The following is a 21,701-nucleotide window of genomic DNA, read 5'->3' on the forward strand; positions in this document are numbered from 1 at the left end:
GATTTTGTACGTTTGCCCACTTACAAAGAAATGATCAGTCTTTAATTTTAATGGCAGGTTTATTTGAGCGGTGAGTGAAAGAATAACAAGAACAAAATCCAAAAAACGCATGTCAAAAATGTTATAAATTGATTTGCATTTTAATGAGGGAAATAAGTATATGACCCCCTCTCAATCAGAAAGATTTCTGGCTCCCAGGTGTCTTTTATACAGGTAACGAGCTGAGATTAGGAGCACACTCTTAAAGGGAGTGCTCCTAGTATCAGCTTGTTACCTGTATAAAAGACACCTGTCCACAGAAGCAATCAATCAATCAGATTCCAAACTCTCCACCATGGCCAAGACCAAAGAGCTCTCCAAGGATGTCAACCTTGCTATGTTTGTGTGTGTTGAACTTCATAGACTACACGCGACACTACATTACCATACACATACGCTACACACTACACTTGTATACACTATAAACTACGCACTACACCTGTATACATTATGCACTCCACACTACACTATACACTACCCTACATTACACACTCCACACTGCACTATACACTACATTACACACTACCCTACACACTACACTACCCTACACACTACACTCCCCTACACTACACACTCCATTACCCTGCACTACACACTACACTACAGCACACGACACACTACACTACACACTACGGTACACACTACACTACACACTACACTACACTTGCCATGTAAAAAAAAGATAACACCTCTTTCGATTTAAAGCTTTCGTGACTGCAAGGATTCATCTTCTTTGGTTCTTTCGGTAAAGTCACCACCACGTAGAATGAGAATCAAATAATAAATTGATAAAATACATATTATTGCGTTATTTTATTTTATCAATTTATTATTTTATTCTCATTCTACGTGGTGACTTTTACCGAAAGAACCAAAGAAGATAACGCCTCTTGTTATTTTGGTTACCCCCCCCCCGCGCCCCTCCCCTACGCCCCCCCCCCCCACTGACCATCGTCAACCCTCCCCCACGCCCCCTCCCCCCCCCCACTGACCATCGTCAACCCCCCCCACACTCACCGCCCCCACCGATCCCCCAAGTGTGGGCAGAGCAAAGTCCACGGCCGACTCTGAGGACACTTTGCCTGACCGCGGCGGCGATCCTCGTCGGCGGAGGCGGTGGGGCAAACATCGGCGCCACCGCCGCCGTCACCACCACCACCAACAACACCACCGCCACAATCACCGTCACCGTCAACACCACCACCAACAACGACACCGCCGCCGTCACCACCACCGTCACCACCACCAACAACAACACCGCCACAATCACCGTCACCGTCACCACCACCACCAACAACACCACCGCCACAATCACCGTCACCACCGCCGTCACCACCACCAACAACACCACCGCCACAATCACCGTCACCACCGCCGTCACCACCACCAACAACACCACCGCCACAATCACCGTCACCACCACTGTCACCACCACCAACAACACCACCGCCACAATCACCGTCACCACCGCTGTCACCACCACCAACAACACCACCGCCACAATCACCGTCACCACCACCGTCACCACCACCAACAACACCACCGCCACAATCACCGTCACCACCGCCGTCACCACCACCAACAACACCACCGCCACAATCACCGTCACCACCACTGTCACCACCACCAACAACACCACCGCCACAATCACCGTCACCACCACCATCACCACCACCAACAACACCACCGCCACAATCACCGTCACCACCACCGTCACCACCACCAACAACAACACCACCGCCACAATCACCGTCACCGTCACCACCGCCGTCACCACCACCAACAACACCACCGCCACAATCACCGTCACCACCACCGTCACCACCACCAACAACACCACCGCCACAATCACCGTCACCACCACCACCAACAACGACACCGCCGCCGTCACCGCCGCCGTCACCACCGCCAGCAACACCGCCAACAACACTACCACCGACCGTCACCAGCAACACCACCGTCACCGCCGCCGTCACCGCCACCGTCACCGCCGTCACCACCACCACCACCGGCACCACCACCAACAACACCGCCACCGTCGTCACCGCCACCAGCAACACCGGCGGCGGCAGCAGCGGCACCACGAATCTGCCGCCTTGCCACACGATGCCGTCCATTACTCCCAGCCATCGTCGTCATCATCATCAGCAGCAGACTCAGCAGCAGAATCGGCATCAGCATCATCATCATCAGCAGCAGCAGCAGCGGCATTGGTCGCAATCAACCGCGGCCACGCCAACGCCGTCGTGGTCGCCGGCTTCCCCACCGGCACCGTCCCTGGCACCGTCCCTGGCACCGTCCCAGGCACCGGCGGCGGCGCCGGTGATGGCGGTGGTGGTGGCTCGCTACGACTACACGGCCGGCCGCCCAGACGAGCTGTCGCTGGCCAGGGGTGCGCGCATCGCCGTGACGGACAAGTGCAGCGACGGCTGGTGGCGCGGCCACCTGCCCGGCGGCGCCACGGGATGGTTCCCCGGGAACTACGTCGCTCACAGCGCGTCGGCGGACGCCGCGGACGCCGCGGACGACGCGGCCGCAGCCACCGGCACCGCGGCTACCGGGAGCGGCGGTCGTGGTGGTGATAGAGGAGGAAGAGGAGGAGGTTGGAGAGGAGGTGGTGGTAGTGGTGGTGGCGATAGAGGAGGAGGAGGAGGAAATGTGCTGGAGGTGGTGCTGGCCAAGTACCCGTTCAGCGCCAGCAGCAGCGAGGAGCTGAGCTTTGGGCTGGGCGAGCACCTGGAGGTGCTGGACAAGCCTCTCGACGACCCAGAGTGGTGGCACTGCCGGAGGGCCGATGGAGCCACGGGGATGGTTCCACGCAACTACGTGCGGGTGGGTGTGGGTGGGTAGGGTGGGTGAGTAGGGTTGTTAGGGTGGGTGGGTGAGGGTGGGTCGGGTGGGTGTGGGTGGGTAGGGTGGGTGAGTAGGGTTGTTAGGGTGGGTGAGTAGGGTGGGTAGAGTGGGTAGGGTGGGTTGTTAGGGTGGGTGGGTAGGGTGGGTCGGGTGGGTGTGGGTGGGTAGGGTGGGTGAGTAGGGTTGTTAGGGTGCGTGGGTAGGATGGGTAGGGTGGGTGGGTATGGTACGGGTGGGATCCCTCGAAGTCGAGTAGTCATTTGCCTCCAGGTGTCACTCGTCCGTGTTGTGAGGGTGGGCCCTGGCTGGCCATCAGAATCAGAAAGGGTTTTATTCGCCATGAAAGTTCGCACAGACAAGGAATTTACTTTGGCAGGAAGGTGCATACATTCAACATATATGAATCTTAAATCTTAATATAAAGTAGCTATAAGATACAATCTAAAAATACAAAGAAATACAAATAGGGTAACATAGTGTAAATATGGCAAGGTGTCATTTTGTAGATAAAATGTTAAAGTCAGTGTAAGCCCTTGGCCTTGTTGAAGAGGCCAGCAGCGGCTGGGAAGAAACTGTTTTTGTGGCGTGAGGTTTTGGTCCTGATGGACCGCAACCTTCTGTCGGAGGGGAGTAGCTGGAACAGAGAGTGTCCAGGGTGGGTGGAATCGGCCACAATCTTCCTCGCTCCCCTCATGGTCCTCGAGGTGTGCAGGTCCTCGAGGGTTGGTAGATTGCAGCCAATCACCTTCTTAGCAGTGTGGATGATACGCTGCAGTCTGCTCTTGTCCTTGGCAGTGGCAGCAGCGTACCAGACGGTTATGGAGGAGGTGAGGATGGATTCAATGATTGCTGTATAGAAGTGCACCATCATTGTCTTTGGCAGGTTGAATTTCATCAGCTGCCGTAGGAAGTACATCCTCTGTTGAGCTCTCTTGGTGAGGGAGCTGATGTTCAGTTCCCACTTGAGGTCCCGGGAGAGAATAGTGCCCAGGAAGCGGAAGGACTCTACAATTTTGACTGGGGAGTCTAACAGGGTGATGGGGGTGAGTGGGGCTGTATTCTTCCTGAAGTCCACAACCATCTCAACTGTCTTTAGAGCATTTAGCTCTAAGTTGTTCTGGCTACACCAGGTCACCAGGTTGTCAGCTTCCCACCTATAGTCAGACTCATCCCCACCAGAGATCAGCCCAATGAGGGTGGTGTCGTCCGCAAACTTCAAGAGTTTGACGGACAGATGATTGGAGGTGCAGCTGTTGGTGTACAGGGAAAAGATCAGTGGGGAAAGGACGCAGCCCTGAGGAGTTCCGGTGCTGATGGACCTGGAATCAGAGACTTGTGTTCCCAGCTTAACGCACTGCTTCCTGTCAGACAGGAAGTCTGTGATCCACCTGCAGGTGGAGTCGGGCACGTTCAGCTAGGAAGAGCTTGTCCTGAAGCAGGGCAGAGATGATGGTGTTGAAGGCAGAGCTGAAGTCCACAAACAGGATCCTGGCGTAGGATGCTGGGGCGTCCAGATGCTGTAGGGTAAAGTGGGAGGGCCATGTTAACTGCATCGTCCACAGACCTGTTGGCTCTGTAGGCAAACTGAAGGGGGTCCAGGAGAGGGTCTGTGATGGCTTTGAGGTGTGCCAGGAGCAGGCGCTCAAAAGACTTCATTACCACAGATGTAAGGGCGACCGGTCTATAGTCATTTAGTTTTGTTGGCCTTAGCTTTTTGGGCACAGGGATGATGGTGGAGGACTTGAGACAGGCTGGTACATGGCATGTCTCCAGGGAGGTGTTAAAGATGTTGGTGAACACCGGAGACAGCTGGTCAGCGCAGTGCCTGAGGGTGAGTCCGGCCCAGCTGCTTTGCGTGGGTTCTGCCTCTTGAAAAGTCTATTCATTTCTCCCTCCTTAACGGAGAGAGTCATCTCTGTAGTATGGGCGGGGGATGGGGCCTCTTGGGTGGGAAGGGGTAGTTCAGGACAGTCCAATTGTCTTTCAAATCTGCAGTAGAACTCGTTCAGGTCGTTGGCCAGGCATGAGTCGTTAGTGGTGTGGGGGGCTCTGGGCTTGTAGCTGGTGATCTGCCTGAGCCCTCTCCAGACAGAAGCGGAGTCGTTAGCAGAGAACTGGTGTTTTAGTCTCGCTGAGTAAAGTCGTTTAGCCTCTCTCACCACCTTGCTAAACCTGTTCTTAGACTCCTTGAATCTGTCTCTATCAACACTCCTAAACGCTTCCTCCTTCTCCAACCTCAACCTTCTGAGCTTTGCTGAGAACCAGGACTTGTTGTTGTTGAAGTTCACCCTGGCACGTTTTGGAATACAGCAGTCCTCACAGAAGCTGATGTACGACGTCACAGCCTCTGTGAGTTCATCCAGACTATTGGTAGCAGTCGTGAACATATCCCAGTCAGTACAGTCTAAGCACGCCCGCAAATCTTCCACAGCCTCACTGGTCCACTGTTTAGATGTCCTCACAGCAGGTTTACAGAGCTTTAGTTTCTGCCTGAACGCAGGAATCAGGTGGACCATGGCATGGTCAGAGTGTCCCAGTGCTGCTCGGGGGATGGCGTGGTAGGCTCTACTGACTGTAGTGTAGCAGTGATCCAGTGTTCCCTTCTCTGGTAGGGCATTTAATGAATCGTATGTATTTGGGGTGTTCGTGGCTGAGATTACCTTTGTTAAAGTCGCCAAGTACGATAACCAACGAATCTGGATTTGCTCGCTCCACACTCAGAATCTGGTCGGCGAGCATGCGTTGGGCCTCTTTAACCTGAGGACAAGGCGGCAAGTAAACTACGACCAAAATGAGCGACGCGAACTCGCGAGGCGAGTAGAAAGGGTTTACAGGTTATAAAAATTGATTCAAGGAGTGGAGAACAATGTTGCAGAATCACTGTGACATCTACACACCAGCCACTGTTAATGTAAAAACAAATACCACCGCCTTTCGTCTTGCCGGAGAGTGCTATGTCACGATCCGATCTTACAAGATGGAATCCTGCCAGTTGTAGCGCAGTGTCCGAAATCAAATCACACAGCCATGTCTCCGTGAAGCACAAAACAGAGGATGAAAGAAAGTCTCTATTTTTCACCATCAGTAGCTGAAGTTCGTCTATTTTGTTGCACAGTGAACGTACTTTGCAGAGGGAAAAAGCTCGGAAGCACTGTTCGGAACCCGCGTCTGTGTAGCCGTACTAGAGCCCCCGACCGTTTACCCCTTGGGTGGCGTTTCGCTGCTTGAGCAAAGCCTAGCGCAGCTTTGACTGGAATGGCCACTTATTCTGCCGCTGGACGCAGAAAAGTGGGAAATAAATCCACAGGAGTTGTTTCCCTGATGTTTAAAAGTTCGTCTCTTGGTAGGGAACTCCGAAAATCTTGGCAAAACACTGAATTAACAGACAAAACAAGACAAAACAGGGCGCACCGACCGGCTGAGGCTACCATCATCGGCGCCATCTTCTCACCAGCACGGGTGTGCTGAACAGCAGGCCCCTCTAACCAGCACGCGTGTGCTGAACAGCAGGCCCCTCTCACCAGTACCGGTGTGCTGAACAGCAGGCCTCTCTCACCAGCACGTGTGTGCTGAACATCAGTCCCCTCTCACCAGCACGGGTGTGCTGAACTGCAGGCCCCTCAACAGCAGGCCTCTCTCACCAGCACGAGTGTACTGAACAGCAGGCCCCTTTCACCAGCACGGATGTGCTGAACAGCAGTCCCCTCTCACCAGCACGGTTGTGCTGAACAGCAGGCCTCTCTCACTAGTGCTGTTGTGCTGAACAGCAGGCTTCTCTCACCAGCACGGGTGTGCTGAACAGCAGGCCCCTCTCACCAGCACGGGTGTGCTGAACAGCAGGCCCCTCTCACCAGCACGGGTGTGCTGAACAGCAGGCCCCTCTCACCAGCACGGGTGACCAAGCAAAACAAGACAGAAGCGAAACAAAACAGGGCCCACCAACCGGCCGAGCCTGCCATCATCGGCGCCATCTCTCGGGTCCAGAGATGGCTGAGCGGGCCAATCCGTGACCCGCAGATCTTGACGCAGCAGGTGGCAAGGAATGGTCCATCCTGGAGCTCCCACTCACTGCTGCCACTGTCCCCGGTGCGTGTCGCCTCGCGGCGTCCTCTTCTCCTGGCCTTCAACTCTCTTCGTTCCACCTCAAAATGCTGGGTCCCATCGTTGATTTTGGCCCTCCTGTGATGGTCCATCACGAAGCCACACAGATCCGCCAGCTGTTTGGAATGTGTGTGGCTTCGCTTGGGGTGCATGTTCAGGTTGTCGTGGCATCCCTTTGACCTCCGCAACGTGATCCATCGCTGAGCTGGGAATGGAAGATTTGCCTTGGAAGCCTCGAGTCGTTCATCCTCACGAGGTGACCCGCCCCATCTGAGTTGATGCTTCATGATGATGGCCTCTGTGCTGGATGAGTTAGATCGCTCCAGGACACCGATATTAGTTCGTCTTTTTTTCCCCCAGGGTGATGTTTAGTGTTTTCCCGAGACGGCATTGATGAAACCTATAATTTAGCAATCTTTGAAATAACTTAATCAGCCAGACCTTGCGTAAATTGTGTTTTGACCGACCCTCTGTGCTGCATTATATTGTTTCCAAAATTTTACTAAATCTTGTTTCAATTTGATGTGCTTCTCCATCTCTCTTTGTTTCCTCTCTCTCTCTTAAATTTAGCTCTTCTATACCTGATGATGATTACTTGCGTTGCCATCGAAACGTCGTATGCTATTATGTAACTTTATTTCATTATTATTTCTTATTTCTACCGTGACTTTACCGAAAAAAACAAAGAGTAATTCCTGCAGTCACGAAAGCACCAAATCAAGTTGTTTGTGTTGTTGCCAGGCGATGAATGATTTTTCGCGTCTTGGCAATGAGGCCTGTGATTTCCTGGCTGTTGTCATCAAAACCAGTCACAGTTTTTTTTTCCGTCTCGTGTGGCCAACGGTGTTTCCACATCCTGGTTATAACCGCCGTCTTCGGTTGTGTCCAGTACTCATGAACATTTCCTGAAGCGTTGGTTGGTGCCGAGTCTTTGAGCTAGTCGCTCTTTCAGTCGGGCCTGTACTGCTGGGTTTTTTACTCTGGTTATATTGAGTCTTTTCCTCTGTAGTTTCGGTCGGCTGATGTGTTTGTGGTTTAGTTTGAGAGTTATCACTGATCTAATTAGTCTGTGGTCAGTCCAGCAATCGTCTGCATTGATCGTGGCACGAGTGATGCGGACATCTGTGCTGTCAAGCTTCCTGACAATCACGTTAGTCCAGTAAATGCCATTGGTGTGATCGAGGGTGGCACCAGGAGGTATTAAGGCTTATTCTTCTGCCCGAATAGGGTTGTTGGTGATTGTCAGGGCATGCTCAGAGCAGGTTGTAAGAAGAAGGTGACCATTGGAGTTTGACTTTCCAACTCCCTCTTTACCAATGACACCCTTCCACATTCGATTGTCTCTCCCAACTCTTGCATTTGAAGTCGCCGAGGAGAATCGGCTTGTCAGTTTTTGGCGAACTCTGAAGGATTTGGTTGAGTTGGCTATAGTAGGTCGCCTTGGTGTCTTCTTCAGAGTTGCAGCGTTGGTGTGGAGGCACCGATGATGGTCGCATATTGGTCCATTGCGAGTTTCAGGCGTAGGGTCATAAAACACTCATGGATACCAATTGGAAGCTCACTTAAGCTGTCGATGGACACGTTGTCCATTGCGAGTTTCAGGCGTAGGGTCATAAAACACTCGTGGATACCAATTGGAAGCTCACTTAAGCTGTCGATGGACATGTTGGTCTTTTGCGAGTTTCAGGCGTAGGGTCATGAAACACTCATGGATACCAATTGGAAGCTCACTTAAGCTGTCGATGGACACGTTGTCCATTGCGAGTTTCAGGCGTAGGGTCATAAAACACTCGTGGATACCAACTGGAAGCTCACTTAAGCTGTCGATGGACACGTTGTCCATTGCGAGTTTCAGGCGTATAGTCATAAAACACTCATGGATACCAATTGGGAGCTCACTTAAGCTGTCGATGGACACGTTGTCCATTGCGAATTTCAGGCGTAGGGTCATAAAACACTCATGGATACCAATTGGAAGCTCATTCCACGGACCAATGTTCAGGTTAAATTTCGATTTAAAGCTCTCGTGACTGCAATGATTCATCTTCTTTGGTTCTTTCGGTAAATTCACCACCACGTAGAATGAGAATAAAATAATAAATTGATAAAATAAAATAACACAATAATATTCTCACGACGTTTCGGCCACAATAGGCCGAAACGTAGGCCGCTGAAGATGAAGGCCGCTTGTGTTGTGGCCGAAACGTCGTGAGAATATTATTGTGTTATTTTATTTTATCAATTCATTATTTTATTCTCATTCTACGTGGTGGTGACTTTACCGAAAGAACCAAAGAAGAATGTTCAGGTTGAATTTATTTCTGCTTCGACCGCGATTATTGACGCCCCCTCTGGTCGCCGTAAGCCAGACAGGGTGTTGCTGGGCAGGGTATGTTTAGGACAACTTCTCGAGCCCCCTTCCCCCATCTGGGGTGAACAGAGCGGATCCTTGTGGGCTGCTCAGTCACAGCTGCAAACGCATGGGCGACCTTCCAACAGCTGCCGTCCTTGGTCACCTGGGTCGTGACTTGGAGCTTCGAGCTGCGTAGGCCTGCCCCCCGCTCGATAATTATTGCCCAACCGCCCAGGGGCTTCGGGCGTGCAGTGTGGCGGTGCGACGGCCACAGCTTCCCCGGAGGGTGCCCGTTCGTCAACACGTTTATCGTGCACTGTCTGTTGCACGCCCGGTGAACCCGCGCGGTCACTTAACCAGGAACCAAGGCCCCGGGTCCGGTCCGGTGGCGAGGCAGGAAACCGAGACGATCGAAAGGTTCGTCCCGAGGCGCCGGGCATCCACAGTGGCTCCTCCGCCGCGTACCGTTGGCCGTCTGGAACCGTGGCTCGTTACGCCCCACCGAGCCGTGGGTGCCGTTGGCCTGCTTGGTATCCACCCGGGGTTCTAATCGGGGTTTGATCCCTGAGCCCGAGCGGCTAACCAGAGCACCGTTGGCCAGCGCGGTTTTCAGGTGGGCCCGGACAGGCCCCTCGCGGTTACTGGAGCGGCCCAGGTGGTGTAACCAGCCGCCGTACTTCACCCTGTCTGGCAATCCTGTGGGTAGGGTGTGGGTAGGGTGGGTGTGGGTGGGTGGGTGTGGGTGGGTAACGTGTGGGTAGGATGAGTAGGGTGTGGGTAGGGTGGGTAGGGTGTGGGTAGGGTGGGTGTGGGTGGGTGTGGGTGGGTAACATGTGGGTAGGATGGGTAGGGTGTGGGTTGGGTGGGTAGGGTGTGGGTAGGGTGGGTGTGGATGGGTGTGGGTGGGTAACGTGTGGTTAGGGTGGGTGTGGGTGTGTGGGTGGTTAGGGTGGGTGTGTGGGTACGTGTGTGTGTGTGTGGCCTCAAGGTGCACATGGCCTGGCACAAGCGTCGTGGTGACGTCACCGCCACTTAGTGGCGAATGGCGGCTGTTGTTGTTGCTGTTGTTGTGTAAGTCGATGTTTGTGTGTGTGTGTGTGGGTAGGGTGGCTGGGACGCCTCCGCCGGCCCCACACGGTTGCTATCGGCGACACAATCGGCGGTGCCGCACTTCCACGGGGACCCCCACAATGGCACGGATGCCGGGCGGACCCACAACCACCAGCACCACCACCAGCAGCTACAGCAGCGGCGGCAGCAGCAGCAGCCGCCCCCGCGGGGTGCCGTCAGCCGATTCCCGGGCCGGCCGTGGTACCGGGCCTCCATGAGTCGCCACATGGCGGAGGCAGCGCTGAACGAGCGGGGGGAGAACGGAGACTTTGTCGTCCGCAACTCGGAGTCCTCGGTGGGCATGCGACTGGCGTCTCGGTCTTGTCCCTCTCTCTGTCTCGTCTCTCTGTCTCGTCTCTCTATCTCTCTCTCTCTTTCTTTCTCTGTCATCTGCGCGGAAGCTACCTGGGGTCTGTCGCTCCGCACGAAGCTTCAGGTCTTCTCGGCCACGGTCATGCCCCTCCCTTCTCTACGCTTGCGAAACGTGGACCCCCTTAATGGAACATCTTCGTCGGTTAGAAACATTTGGGCTGGACTGCCTACGATCCATTCTGGGTTTAACCTGCAGGCTGGATTGTGTGAGGAGCTCACAAATTCTCGAAAGGTCTGGGCAAGGTCCCATCGGTGAGCTCCTCCGGCGTGCAAGGCTGCGTTGGCTGGGTCAGGTAGCCCGCATGCCCAGCCACTGCATTACTAAACAGCTTTTGTTCAGTCGGATCGAGGGGGCTAAACGGGCGCGGCACGGGCTAGAGAAGAGATGGTGGTGCAGGAGGACGTGGAGCTGAGTGGAGTTGACGATGACTGGTACCAGCAGTGTCAAGATCGGCCTCTGTGGAGGAGGCTCGTGAAGGACGCTATTGAGCAGTTGGAGGTAGTCGCCCTCTAACAACAACGGAGGGCGGAGGAGCAACGCTCACAACAACGAGCGGAGTGCCGGGTGGCTAAATCACAGCAAGTTGCCACAGTAGGGGGCACAGGTGGTGCATCGGCCACTCATCTCAGTCAGTCGACCCGTGGCACCTTGGTCTGCCCCGTGACCTGCCAGCGGGCGTTCGACACTTCACGTGGCCTCAACGTGCACCTAGCCTGGCACAGGCGCCGTGGGTGAAGTCACCGCCACCTAAGTGGCGAATGCCGGTTGTTGTTGGTGCGAGCTGGTCTCTGGACGACAACAACAACAACAACAAAGAGCTGTGCAGCTCATTGGAATCAATGTTGTTGATGATTGTGATTGCGATGAATGTGGTCGGAGGTGGAGGGTTGTGGGAGGACTCGGCTTTCACGGTGGCCCTCTCAGAAGCACTGAGCGTGGTGACGTCACCACGCGAATGGCGGTTGTTGTTGGGTGGGGTTTGCCAGAGCCGCGCCCGACCGCCTTTGTCTCCCCAGTCCACTCCGCACCAATTATTTGAGTTCGAGCCGGCCTCGGCAGGGGAGGCCCAGGAGAGGCTCTGAATCATCGTAATTGGTGTTGGCCGTGAGCGGGAATCGAACTTGGATCGCCTGGGGTTCATAGCTCCGTGCATTATCAGAACAGAATCAGAGTCTATGGGTCTCTATGGGTCTCTATGAATCTCTATGGGTCTCTATGAGTATATGGGTCGCTATGAGTCTATGGATCTCTATGGGTCTCTATGAGTCTATGGATCTCTCTGGGTCTCTATGATTCTATGGATCTCTATGAGTCTATGGATCTCTATGGGTCTCTATGAGTCTATGGATCGCTGTGGGTCTCTATGAGTCTATGGATCTCTATGGGTGGCTATGAGTCTATCGATCTCTATGGGTCTCTATGATTCTATGGATCTCTCTGGGTATCTATGATTCCATGGATCTCTCTGGGTCTCTATGAATCTAGGGATCTCTATGGGTCTCTATGAGTCTATGGATCTCTATGGGTCTCTATGATTCTATATATCTCTGGGTATCTATGAGTCTATGGATCTCTATGAGTCTCTATGAGTCTATGGGTCTTTATGAGTCTATGGGTCTCTATGGGTCTCTATGAATCTCTATGGGTCTCTATGAGTATATGGGTCTCTATGAGTCTATGGATCTCTATGGGCCTCTATGAGTCTATGGATCTCTCTGGGTCTCTATGATTCTATGGATCTCTATGAGTCTATGGATCTCTATGGGTCTCTATGAGTCTATGGATCGCTGTGGGTCTCTATGAGTCTATGGATCTCTATGGGTCTCTATGAGTCTATGGATCTCTATGGGTCTCTATGAGTCTATGGGTCTCTCTGGGTCTCTATAAGTCTATGGATCTCTATGGGTCTCTATGAGTCTATGGATCGCTGTGGGTCTCTATGAGTCTACGGATCTCTATGGGTCGCTATGAGTCTATGGATCTCTATGGGTCTCTATGATTCTATGGATCTCTCTGGGTATCTATGATTCCATGGATCTCTCTGGGTCTCTATGGATCTAGGGATCTCTATGGGTCTCTATGAGTCTATGGATCTCTATGGGTCTCTATGATTCTATAGATCTCTCTGGGTATCTATGAGTATATGGATCTCTATGGGTCTCTATGAGTCTATGGGTCTCTATGAGTCTATGGGTCTCTATGGATCTCTATGAGTCTCTATGAGTCTATGGATCTCTATGGGTCTCTATGGGCCTATGGATCTCTATGGGTCTCTATGATTCTATAGATCTCTCTGGGTATCTATGAGTCTATGGATCTCTATGAGTCTCTATGAGTCTATGGGGCTCTATGAGTCTATGGGTCTCTATGGATCTCTATGAGTCTCTATGAGTCTATGGATCTCTATGGGTCTCTATGAGTCTATGGATCTTTATGGGTCTCTATGATTCTATAGATCTCTCTGGGTATCTATGAGTCTATGGATCTCTATGAGTCTCTATGAGTCTATGGGTCTCTATGAGTCTATGGGTCTCTATGGATCTCTCTGGGTCTCTATGAGTCTATGGGTCTCTATGAGTCTCTATGAGTCTATGGGTCTCTATGAGGCTGTGGGTCTATATGGATCTCTATGAGTCTCTATGAGTCTATGGATCTCTATGGGTCTCTATGAGTCTATGGATCTCTATGAGTCTCTCTGGGTCTCTGCTCTGGGTGACCCACAGTCGCAGACCGCCACCACCACTCCTGCCGGAGACTTTTTAATGTTTCCATTCGTGAATCACCACCATCACCATCACCACCACCATCACCACCATCACCATCACCACCACCATCACCATCACCACCATCACCACCACCATCACCACCACCATCATCACCACCACCATCACCACCATCACCACCATCACCACCACCATCACCACCATCACCATCACCACCACCATCACCACCACCATCACCATCACTACCACCATCACCATCACCACCACCATCACCACCATCACCACCATCACCACCACCACCATCACCACCATCACCACCATCACCACCACCACCATCACCACCACCATCACCACCACCATCACCACCATCACCACCACCACCATCACCACCACCACCACCATCACCACCACCACCATCACCACCATCACCACCACTATCATCACCACCACCATCACCACCACCATCATCACCACCATCACCACCACCACCACCACCATCACCACCACCATCATCACCACCACCACCACCATCATCACCACCATCATCACCACCACCACCATGGGGCTGTTTCTGCTGCTGCCATGCTGATGTATAGGGGAGGAATTGCCATGAGCCGTCAAGATCTGTTTCACTGATGCCCAGGAGGTAATCACTGCCCCTCCCCTCTCATCCCCCCACCCCCTCCTCCCTCCCCTCCTGTCCCCCCACCTCTCCCCCTCCTCCCTCCCCACCCTCCCCAGCCCAGCGACCTGTCGCTGTCTGTGAGGGCGGCGGGCAGGAATCGCCACTTCAGGGTGGGCACGGCGGGGGGCGTCTTCGGCGTCGGGCAGCGCCTCTTCGGCTCCATGGACGCTCTCGTCGAGCACTACGGCAGGGCCGCCCCCATCTTCACGGGCGGCGGCGGCGAGAGGTTCTACCTCGTCAGGCCGCTACCGTGATGCTCGTCGACTGACGCTGGGCGATGGGTACGGGGCGTGGGGTGACGCCTGCTAGCGATGATTTCCACGGCGGCGTTGAGGTCTCCCGCGTCCCAGCAGCGCGTGATAGCAAGCCCCTGGGCAGTTGCTTCGTCACTGAGAATTTCCAACCGAGGGCAGTCGGTGGCATTGATGCACGGTGTCTCTCGGGGTGCCAATGAATGGACTGACATTGGGCGATGGGTACAGGGCGTGGGGTGACGCTTGCTAGCGATGATTTCCCGGCGACGTTGAGGTCTCCCGCGTCCCAGCAGCGCGTGATAGCAAGCCCCTGGGCGGTAGCTTCGTCACTTGAGAATTTCGAACCGAGGGCAGTCGGTGGCATTGATGCACGGTGTCTCTCGGGGTGCCAATGAATGGACTGACGCTGGGCGATGGGTACCGGGGCGTGGGGTGACGCTTGCTAGCGATGATTTCCCGGCGACGTTAAGTCTCCCGCGTCCCAGCTGCGCGTGATAGCAAGCCCCTGGGCGGTAGCTTCGTCACTGAGAATTTCGAACCAAGGGCAGTCGGTGGCATTGATGCACGGTGTCTCTCGGGGTGCCAATGAATGGACTGACATTGGGCGATGGGTACAGGGCGTGGGGTGACGCTTGCTAGCGATGATTTCCCGGCGACGTTGAGGTCTCCCGCGTCCCAGCAGCGCGTGATAGCAAGCCCCTGGGCAGTTGCTTCGTCACTGAGAATTTCCAACCGAGGGCAGTCGGTGGCATTGATGCACGGTGTCTCTCGGGGTGCCAATGAATGGACTGACATTGGGCGATGGGTACAGGGCGTGGGGTGACGCTTGCTAGCGATGATTTCCCGGCGACGTTGAGGTCTCCCGCGTCCCAGCAGCGCGTGATAGCAAGCCCCTGGGCGGTAGCTTCGTCACTTGAGAATTTCGAACCGAGGGCAGTCGGTGGCATTGATGCACGGTGTCTCTCGGGGTGCCAATGAATGGACTGACGCTGGGCGATGGGTACCGGGGCGTGGGGTGACGCTTGCTAGCGATGATTTCCCGGCGACGTTAAGTCTCCCGCGTCCCAGCTGCGCGTGATAGCAAGCCCCTGGGCGGTAGCTTCGTCACTGAGAATTTCGAACCAAGGGCAGTCGGTGGCATTGATGCACGGTGTCTCTCGGGGTGCCAATGAATGGACTGACATTGGGCGATGGGTACAGGGCGTGGGGTGACGCTTGCTAGCGATGATTTCCCGGCGACGTTGAGGTCTCCCGCGTCCCAGCAGCGCGTGATAGCAAGCCCCTGGGCGGTAGCTTCGCCGCGTGTTGGTTCAGGCGATAGACGGCTGTTTTGAAGAGGGAGAGACGGGGCTGGAAAACGAATGCCGGCCAAAGTTGGACCGCTGTCGTCAAAGGGAAACAAAGACAAAGATCCCCCGTGTAGCCTCTAGCAGACTACTGGGGCAAGTGCTGTTAGTAGTAGCGAGTAGCAGCACCTATACACAGACAAAGATACCCCGTGTAGCCTCTAGCAGACTGCAGGGGCAAGTGCTGTTAGTAGTAGCAAGTAGCAGCAGCGCCTATACACAGACAAAGATCCCCCGTGTAGCCTCTAGCAGACTGTTGGGGCAAGTGCTGTTAGTAGTAGCGAGTAGCAGCAGCACCCATACACAGACAAAGATCCCCCGTGTAGTCTCTAACAGACTGCAGGGACAAGTGCTGTTAGTAGTAGCGAGTAGCAGCGCCTATACACAGACAAAGATCCCCCGTGTAGCCTCTAGCAGACTATTGGGGCAAGTGCTGTTAGTAGTAGCGAATAGCAGCGCCTATACACAGACACATATATATGGTGACTGTAGCTGATGATGCTGATACCAGTGATGATATTGATGAGATTGATGAGAGCGATATGGTGACTGCAGCTGATGATGATAGCTGTGATATTGATGATATTTATGAGAGTGATATTTTGACTGCAGCTGATGATGATGATGATACAAGAGATGATATTGATGAGATTGATGAGAGTGATATGGTGACTGCAGCTGATGATGATAGCTGTGATGATATTGATGATATTGATGAGAGTGATATGGTGACTGCAGCTGATGATGCTGATACCAGTGATGATATTGATGAGAGTGATGAGAGTGATATGGTGACTGCAGCTGATGATGATATTGATGATATTGATGACATTGATATGTTGACTGCAGCTGATGATGATAGCAGAGATGATATTGATGAGATTAATGAGAGTGATATGGTGACTGCATCTGATGATGATAGCAGAGATGATATTGATGAGATTGATGAGAGTGATTTGGTGACTGCAGCTGATGATGATAGCAGAGATGATATTGATGAGATTGATGAGAGTGATATGGTGACTGCAGCTGATGATGATATTGATGAGATTGATATGGTGACTGCAGCTGATGATGCTGATACCAGTGATGATATTGATGAGATTGATGAGATTAATGAGAGTGATATGGTGACTGCAGCTGCTGCTGATGATGATTGTTAATTGTATTTTTTACCCTTTTATCTGGCAACAAACTGACACCTTTATTTTACAAGGAGTCATGTTTGCATTGACCACAATACCTGCGGTCGGAATGCAAACAAAAAACACAACTCTGAAAATGTATTGGCACTGTCCTTTAAAATTGGAAAAAAAGGTGTCAGTTTTGTTGCAAGATAAAAAGGGTCAAAAAACAATTCTCAAATTTCGCTACTGGCAAAGGAGGTTCCAATGGTGATGATGATGATGATTGTTGGGTCATGAAAATTATCTCTCAAGAAGAATGCTCGAGTGATTTTGTTTTTTTTGTATTTTCATTTGCGAATAAAAAAATAAATAACACGGATTCCAAAGTCTCCCGGTGCACACGAGCAAACGCGAGGCGCTCCCAGCTGCTGGTGGACATTCCACGTTCCCAGGGCGGGAGCCGGGAGTGCTCGAAGCACAACGTTGTCGAGCGAGATTCATGTTGTTTATAGTGTCGAATTCGTGTCTAACTGTGGTGTGTCAGGTTAACACAGAGTAGGGCGTTTTGCGATCAATGTCATCCATAACAGAGGGGGGTGTTTGGTGGTTAGATCGCGTAAAAATAACAAACGCTGTGTCGTTAAACCCGCCACCACCCGGGGTTTGTCACGTAAACGGAACGTAGCCAATTCGTTACTAGTACAGCACCCGTGTATAGTGTAGTGTATAGTGTAGTGTATAGTGTAGTGTATAGTAGTGTAGTGTATAGTAGTGTATAGTGTAGTGTATAGTAGTGTAGTGTATAGTGTAGTGTATAGTAGTGTATAGTGTAGTGTATAGTAGTGTATAGTGTAGTGTATAGTGTAGTGTATAGTGTAGTGTATAGTAGTGTATAGTGTAGTATAGTAGTACAGCACTCGTGTATAGTGTAGTCGTGTAGTGTATAGCGTAGTATAGTAGTGTATAGTAGTGTATAGTGTAGTGTATAGTAGTGTAGTGTATAGTAGTGTAGTGTATAGTAGTGTAGTGTATAGTGTAGTGTATAGTTTATAGTAGTATAGTGTAGTGTATAGTGTAGTGTATAGTGTAGTGTATAGTGCAGTGTATAGTAGTGTAGTGTATAGTGTAGTGTATAGTAGTATAGTGTATAGTGTAGTGCATAGTGTATAGTAGTGTAGTGTATAGTGTAGTCGTGTAGTGTATAGCGTAGTATAGTAGTGTATAGTGTCGTGTATAGTGTAGTGTATAGTAGTGTAGTGTATAGTGTAGTGTATAGTATATAGTAGTGTAGTGTATAGTGTAGTCGTGTAGTGTATAGCGTAGTATAATAGTGTAGTGTATAGTGTAGTATATAGTAGTATAGTGTAGTGTATAGTGTAGTGTATAATAGTGTAGTGTATAGTAGTGTAGTATATAGTGCAGTGTATAGTGTAGTGTATAGCGTAGTATATAGTCGTGTAGTGTATAGCGTTGTATAGCAGTGTAGTGTATAGCGTAGTGTATAGTGTAGTGTATAGCGTAGTGTATAGTGTATAGTAGTGTAGTGTATAGTGTAGTCGTGTAGTGTATAGCGTAGTATAGTAGTGTAGTGTATAGCGTAGTGTATAGTAGTGTAGTGTATAGTGTAGTGTATAGTAGTGTAGTGTATAGTGTAGTGTATAGCGTAGTATAGTAGTGTAGTGTATAGTGTAGTATATAGTAGTGTAGTGTATAGTGTAGTGTATAGTGTAGTGTGTAGTGTAGTGTATAGTGTAGTGTATAGTGTAGTGTATAGTGTAGTATACTAGTACAGCACTCGTGTATAGTGTAGTCGTGTAGTGTATAGCGTAGTATAGTAGTGTAGTGTATAGTAGTGTATAGTGTAGTGTATAGTAGTGTAGTGTATAATGCAGTGTATAGTGTAGTCTATAGTAGTGAAGTGTATAGTAATGTATAGTGTATAGTAGTTTAGTGTGAGTAGTGTAGTGTAGTAGTGTATAATGCAGTGTATAGTGTAGTCTATAGTAGTGTAGTGTATAGTAGTGTAGTGGATAGTAGTGTAGTGTATAGTGTAGTGTATAGCAGTGTAGTGTCAGTAGTGTAGTGTATAATGCAGTGTATAGTGTAGTCTATAGTAGTGTAGTGTATAGTAGTGTAGTGTATAGTAGTGTAGTGTATAATGCAGTGTATAGTGTAGTGTATAGTAGTGTAGTGTATAATGCAGTGTATAATGTAGTGTATAGTAGTGTAGTGTATAGTAGTGTAATGTATAATGCAGTGTATAGTGTAGTGTATAGTAGTGTAGTGTATAGTAGTGTAGTGTATAATGCAGTGTATAGTGTAGTGTATAGTAGTGTTGTGTATAGTAGTGTAGTGTATAGTGCAGTGTATAGTGTAGTCTATAGTAGTGTAGTGTATAGTAGTGTAGTGTATAGTAGTGTAGTGTATAATGCAGTGTATAGTGTAGTGTATAGTAGTGTAGTGTATAGTAGTGCAGTGTATAATGCAGTGTATAATGTAGTGTATAGTAGTGTAGTGTATAATGCAGTGTATAGTGTAGTGTATAGTGTAGCGTATAGTAGTGTAGTGTATAGTAGTGCAGTGTATAATGCAGTGTATAATGTAGTGTATAGTAGTGTAGTGTATAATGCAGTGTATAGTGTAGTGTATAGTGTAGCGTATAGTAGTGTAGTGTATAGTAGTGTAGTGTATAATGCAGTGTATAGTGTAGTGTATAGTAATGTAGTGTATATTGTAGTGTAGTGTATAGTAGTGTAGTGTATAGTGTAGTGTATAGTAGTGTCGTGCATAGTAGTGTAGTGTATAGTAGTGTAGTGTATAATGCAATGTATAGTGTAGTGTATAGTAGTGTATAGTAGTGTAGTGTATAGTAGTGTAGTGTATAGTGTAGTGCATAGTAGTGTAGTGTATAGTAGTGTCGTGTATAATGCAGTGTATAGTGTAGTGTATAGTAGTGTAGTGTATAGTAGTGTATAGTAGTGTAGTGTATAGTAGTGCAGTTTATAATGCAGTGTATAGTAGTGTATAGTAGTGGTGTATAATGCAATGTATAGTGTAGTGTATAGTAGTGTAGTGTATAGTAGTGCAGTGTATAAGGCATTGTATAGTGTGTGTGTTCTCCTGATGACGATTGCTTGTTTTGCTATCGAAACGTGATATTTTTTATATTTTTTTACTTTTCACTTGTGTTATTTTATTGTTCTATCTACGTGATTTTAGCGAAAGACCCAAATAATTTGTACAATTGTGTCGTCAAACCAACAGGTCGGCCGGTGATGCCGATTGTAATGACTGGCGAAACGTCGTAGCTCGGATTGTAAGTGTTGTTGATTTGCTCTCCAACACAACCGGTGTGCTGAACTACTATACTACACTATACACTACACTATACATTACTATACACTACGACACTATACACTACACTATACACTACTATACACTACACTATATACTACACTACACACTACTATACACGACACTACTATACACTACACTATACACTACACTATACACTACACTACTATACACTACACTATACACTACACTATAAACTACTATACACTACACTATATACTACACTACACACTACTATACACTACACTACTATACACTACACTATACACTACTATACACTACACTACTATACACTACACTACTATACACTACACTACTATACACTACACTACTATACACTACACTACTATACACTACACCACTATACACTACACTTCTATACACTACACTATACACTACTATACACTACACTACTATACACTACACCACTATACACTACACTACTATACACTACTATACACTACACTACTATACACTACACTACTAAACACTACACCACTATACACTACACTTCTATACACTACACTATACACTACTATACACTACACTACTATACACTACACCACTATACAATACACTACTATACACTACACTAGTGTTGTGCTAGTAACGAATTGGCTACGTTCTGTTCCCGTGACGAACCCCGTTACTAATTGAGTGGTGGCGGGCTTAACGACACACATTTATATTTACTCAATCTAACACCCCCCTCCCCCTCCCAAAAATAAAATATACATAAACACCACTCGTGTTATGGATGTGCTTCGTTCATTTGCGAGGCGTCTGCGACGTTGACCGAGTGTCTCGTGAATTGTTATGGACATTTAATAAAAAAACAATTAATAACAGATTTTTGTTACGTTAAAGTCCAAGACCACTTTGCCTTCATATTCTTGGTTCTTTCGGTAAAGTCACGTCGAAGGGAAACAATAAAATAATATATATATTTACCGAAAGAACCAAGAATATGAATCACTGCAGTCACGAAAGCTTTAAATCACTTTGCCTTCATTTAACCATGCAACGGTCTATTGGGATACGGATCGCGGTCTTGATGTTAACTACCTCGCCTGCTATACAGAAGGTCGTGGGTTCGATCCCGACCCTGACGATGCCTGCTGCTGTATATTTGGAGTTTGCGTCTCTCTCTCTCATCATCATCACGGTGGCTAGGAGATGTTAACTACCTGGCCTGCTATACAGGAGGTCGTGGGTTCGATCCTGACCCTGACGATGCCTGCTGCTGTATTATTGGAGTTTGAGTGTCTCTCTCTCATCATCACAGTGGCCAGGATATATTAACTACCTCGCCTGGTATGCAGGAGGTCGTTGGTTCGATCCTGACCCTGACGATGCCTGCTGCTGTATTATTGGAGTTTGAGT

At 49.9% G+C, this 21,701-nt stretch overlaps 1 protein-coding gene across 1 annotated transcript; it reads left to right on the forward strand.

The window, feature by feature from the left end:
• The first annotated feature begins 2,364 nt into the window (after positions 1–2,364).
• On the forward strand, positions 2,365–21,032 carry LOC116957130 (cytoplasmic protein NCK2-like). The gene is made up of 3 exons (XM_076055251.1): positions 2,365–2,871; positions 10,452–10,751; positions 14,294–21,032. The coding sequence occupies exons 1-3, from the start codon at positions 2,365–2,367 to the stop codon at positions 14,489–14,491; spliced, it is 1,005 nt and encodes a 334-aa protein (XP_075911366.1). The 3' UTR covers positions 14,492–21,032.
• Positions 21,033–21,701: the final 669 nt, after the last annotated feature.

The sequence above is a fragment of the Petromyzon marinus genome, chromosome 70 (assembly GCF_048934315.1).
Source record: "Petromyzon marinus isolate PM22_M1 ecotype Great Lakes invasive population chromosome 70, UKy_Petmar_22M1.pri1.0, whole genome shotgun sequence".
NCBI classification, from domain to species: Eukaryota; Metazoa; Chordata; class Hyperoartia; order Petromyzontiformes; family Petromyzontidae; genus Petromyzon; species Petromyzon marinus.

What these genes read in the sequence shown, in the direction of transcription:
- LOC116957130 (XM_076055251.1), top strand. Translation starts at nt 2,365, where the DNA reads ATGGCGGTGGTGGTGGCTCGCTACGACTACACGGCCGGCCGCCCAGAC. An exon ending in TTCCACGCAACTACGTGCGG is followed by an intron (nt 2,872 to 10,451) that starts GTGGGTGTGGGT and finishes GTGTGTGGGTAG; the next exon opens with GGTGGCTGGGACGCCTCCGC. An exon ending in TCCGCAACTCGGAGTCCTCG is followed by an intron (nt 10,752 to 14,293) that starts GTGGGCATGCGA and finishes CACCCTCCCCAG; the next exon opens with CCCAGCGACCTGTCGCTGTC.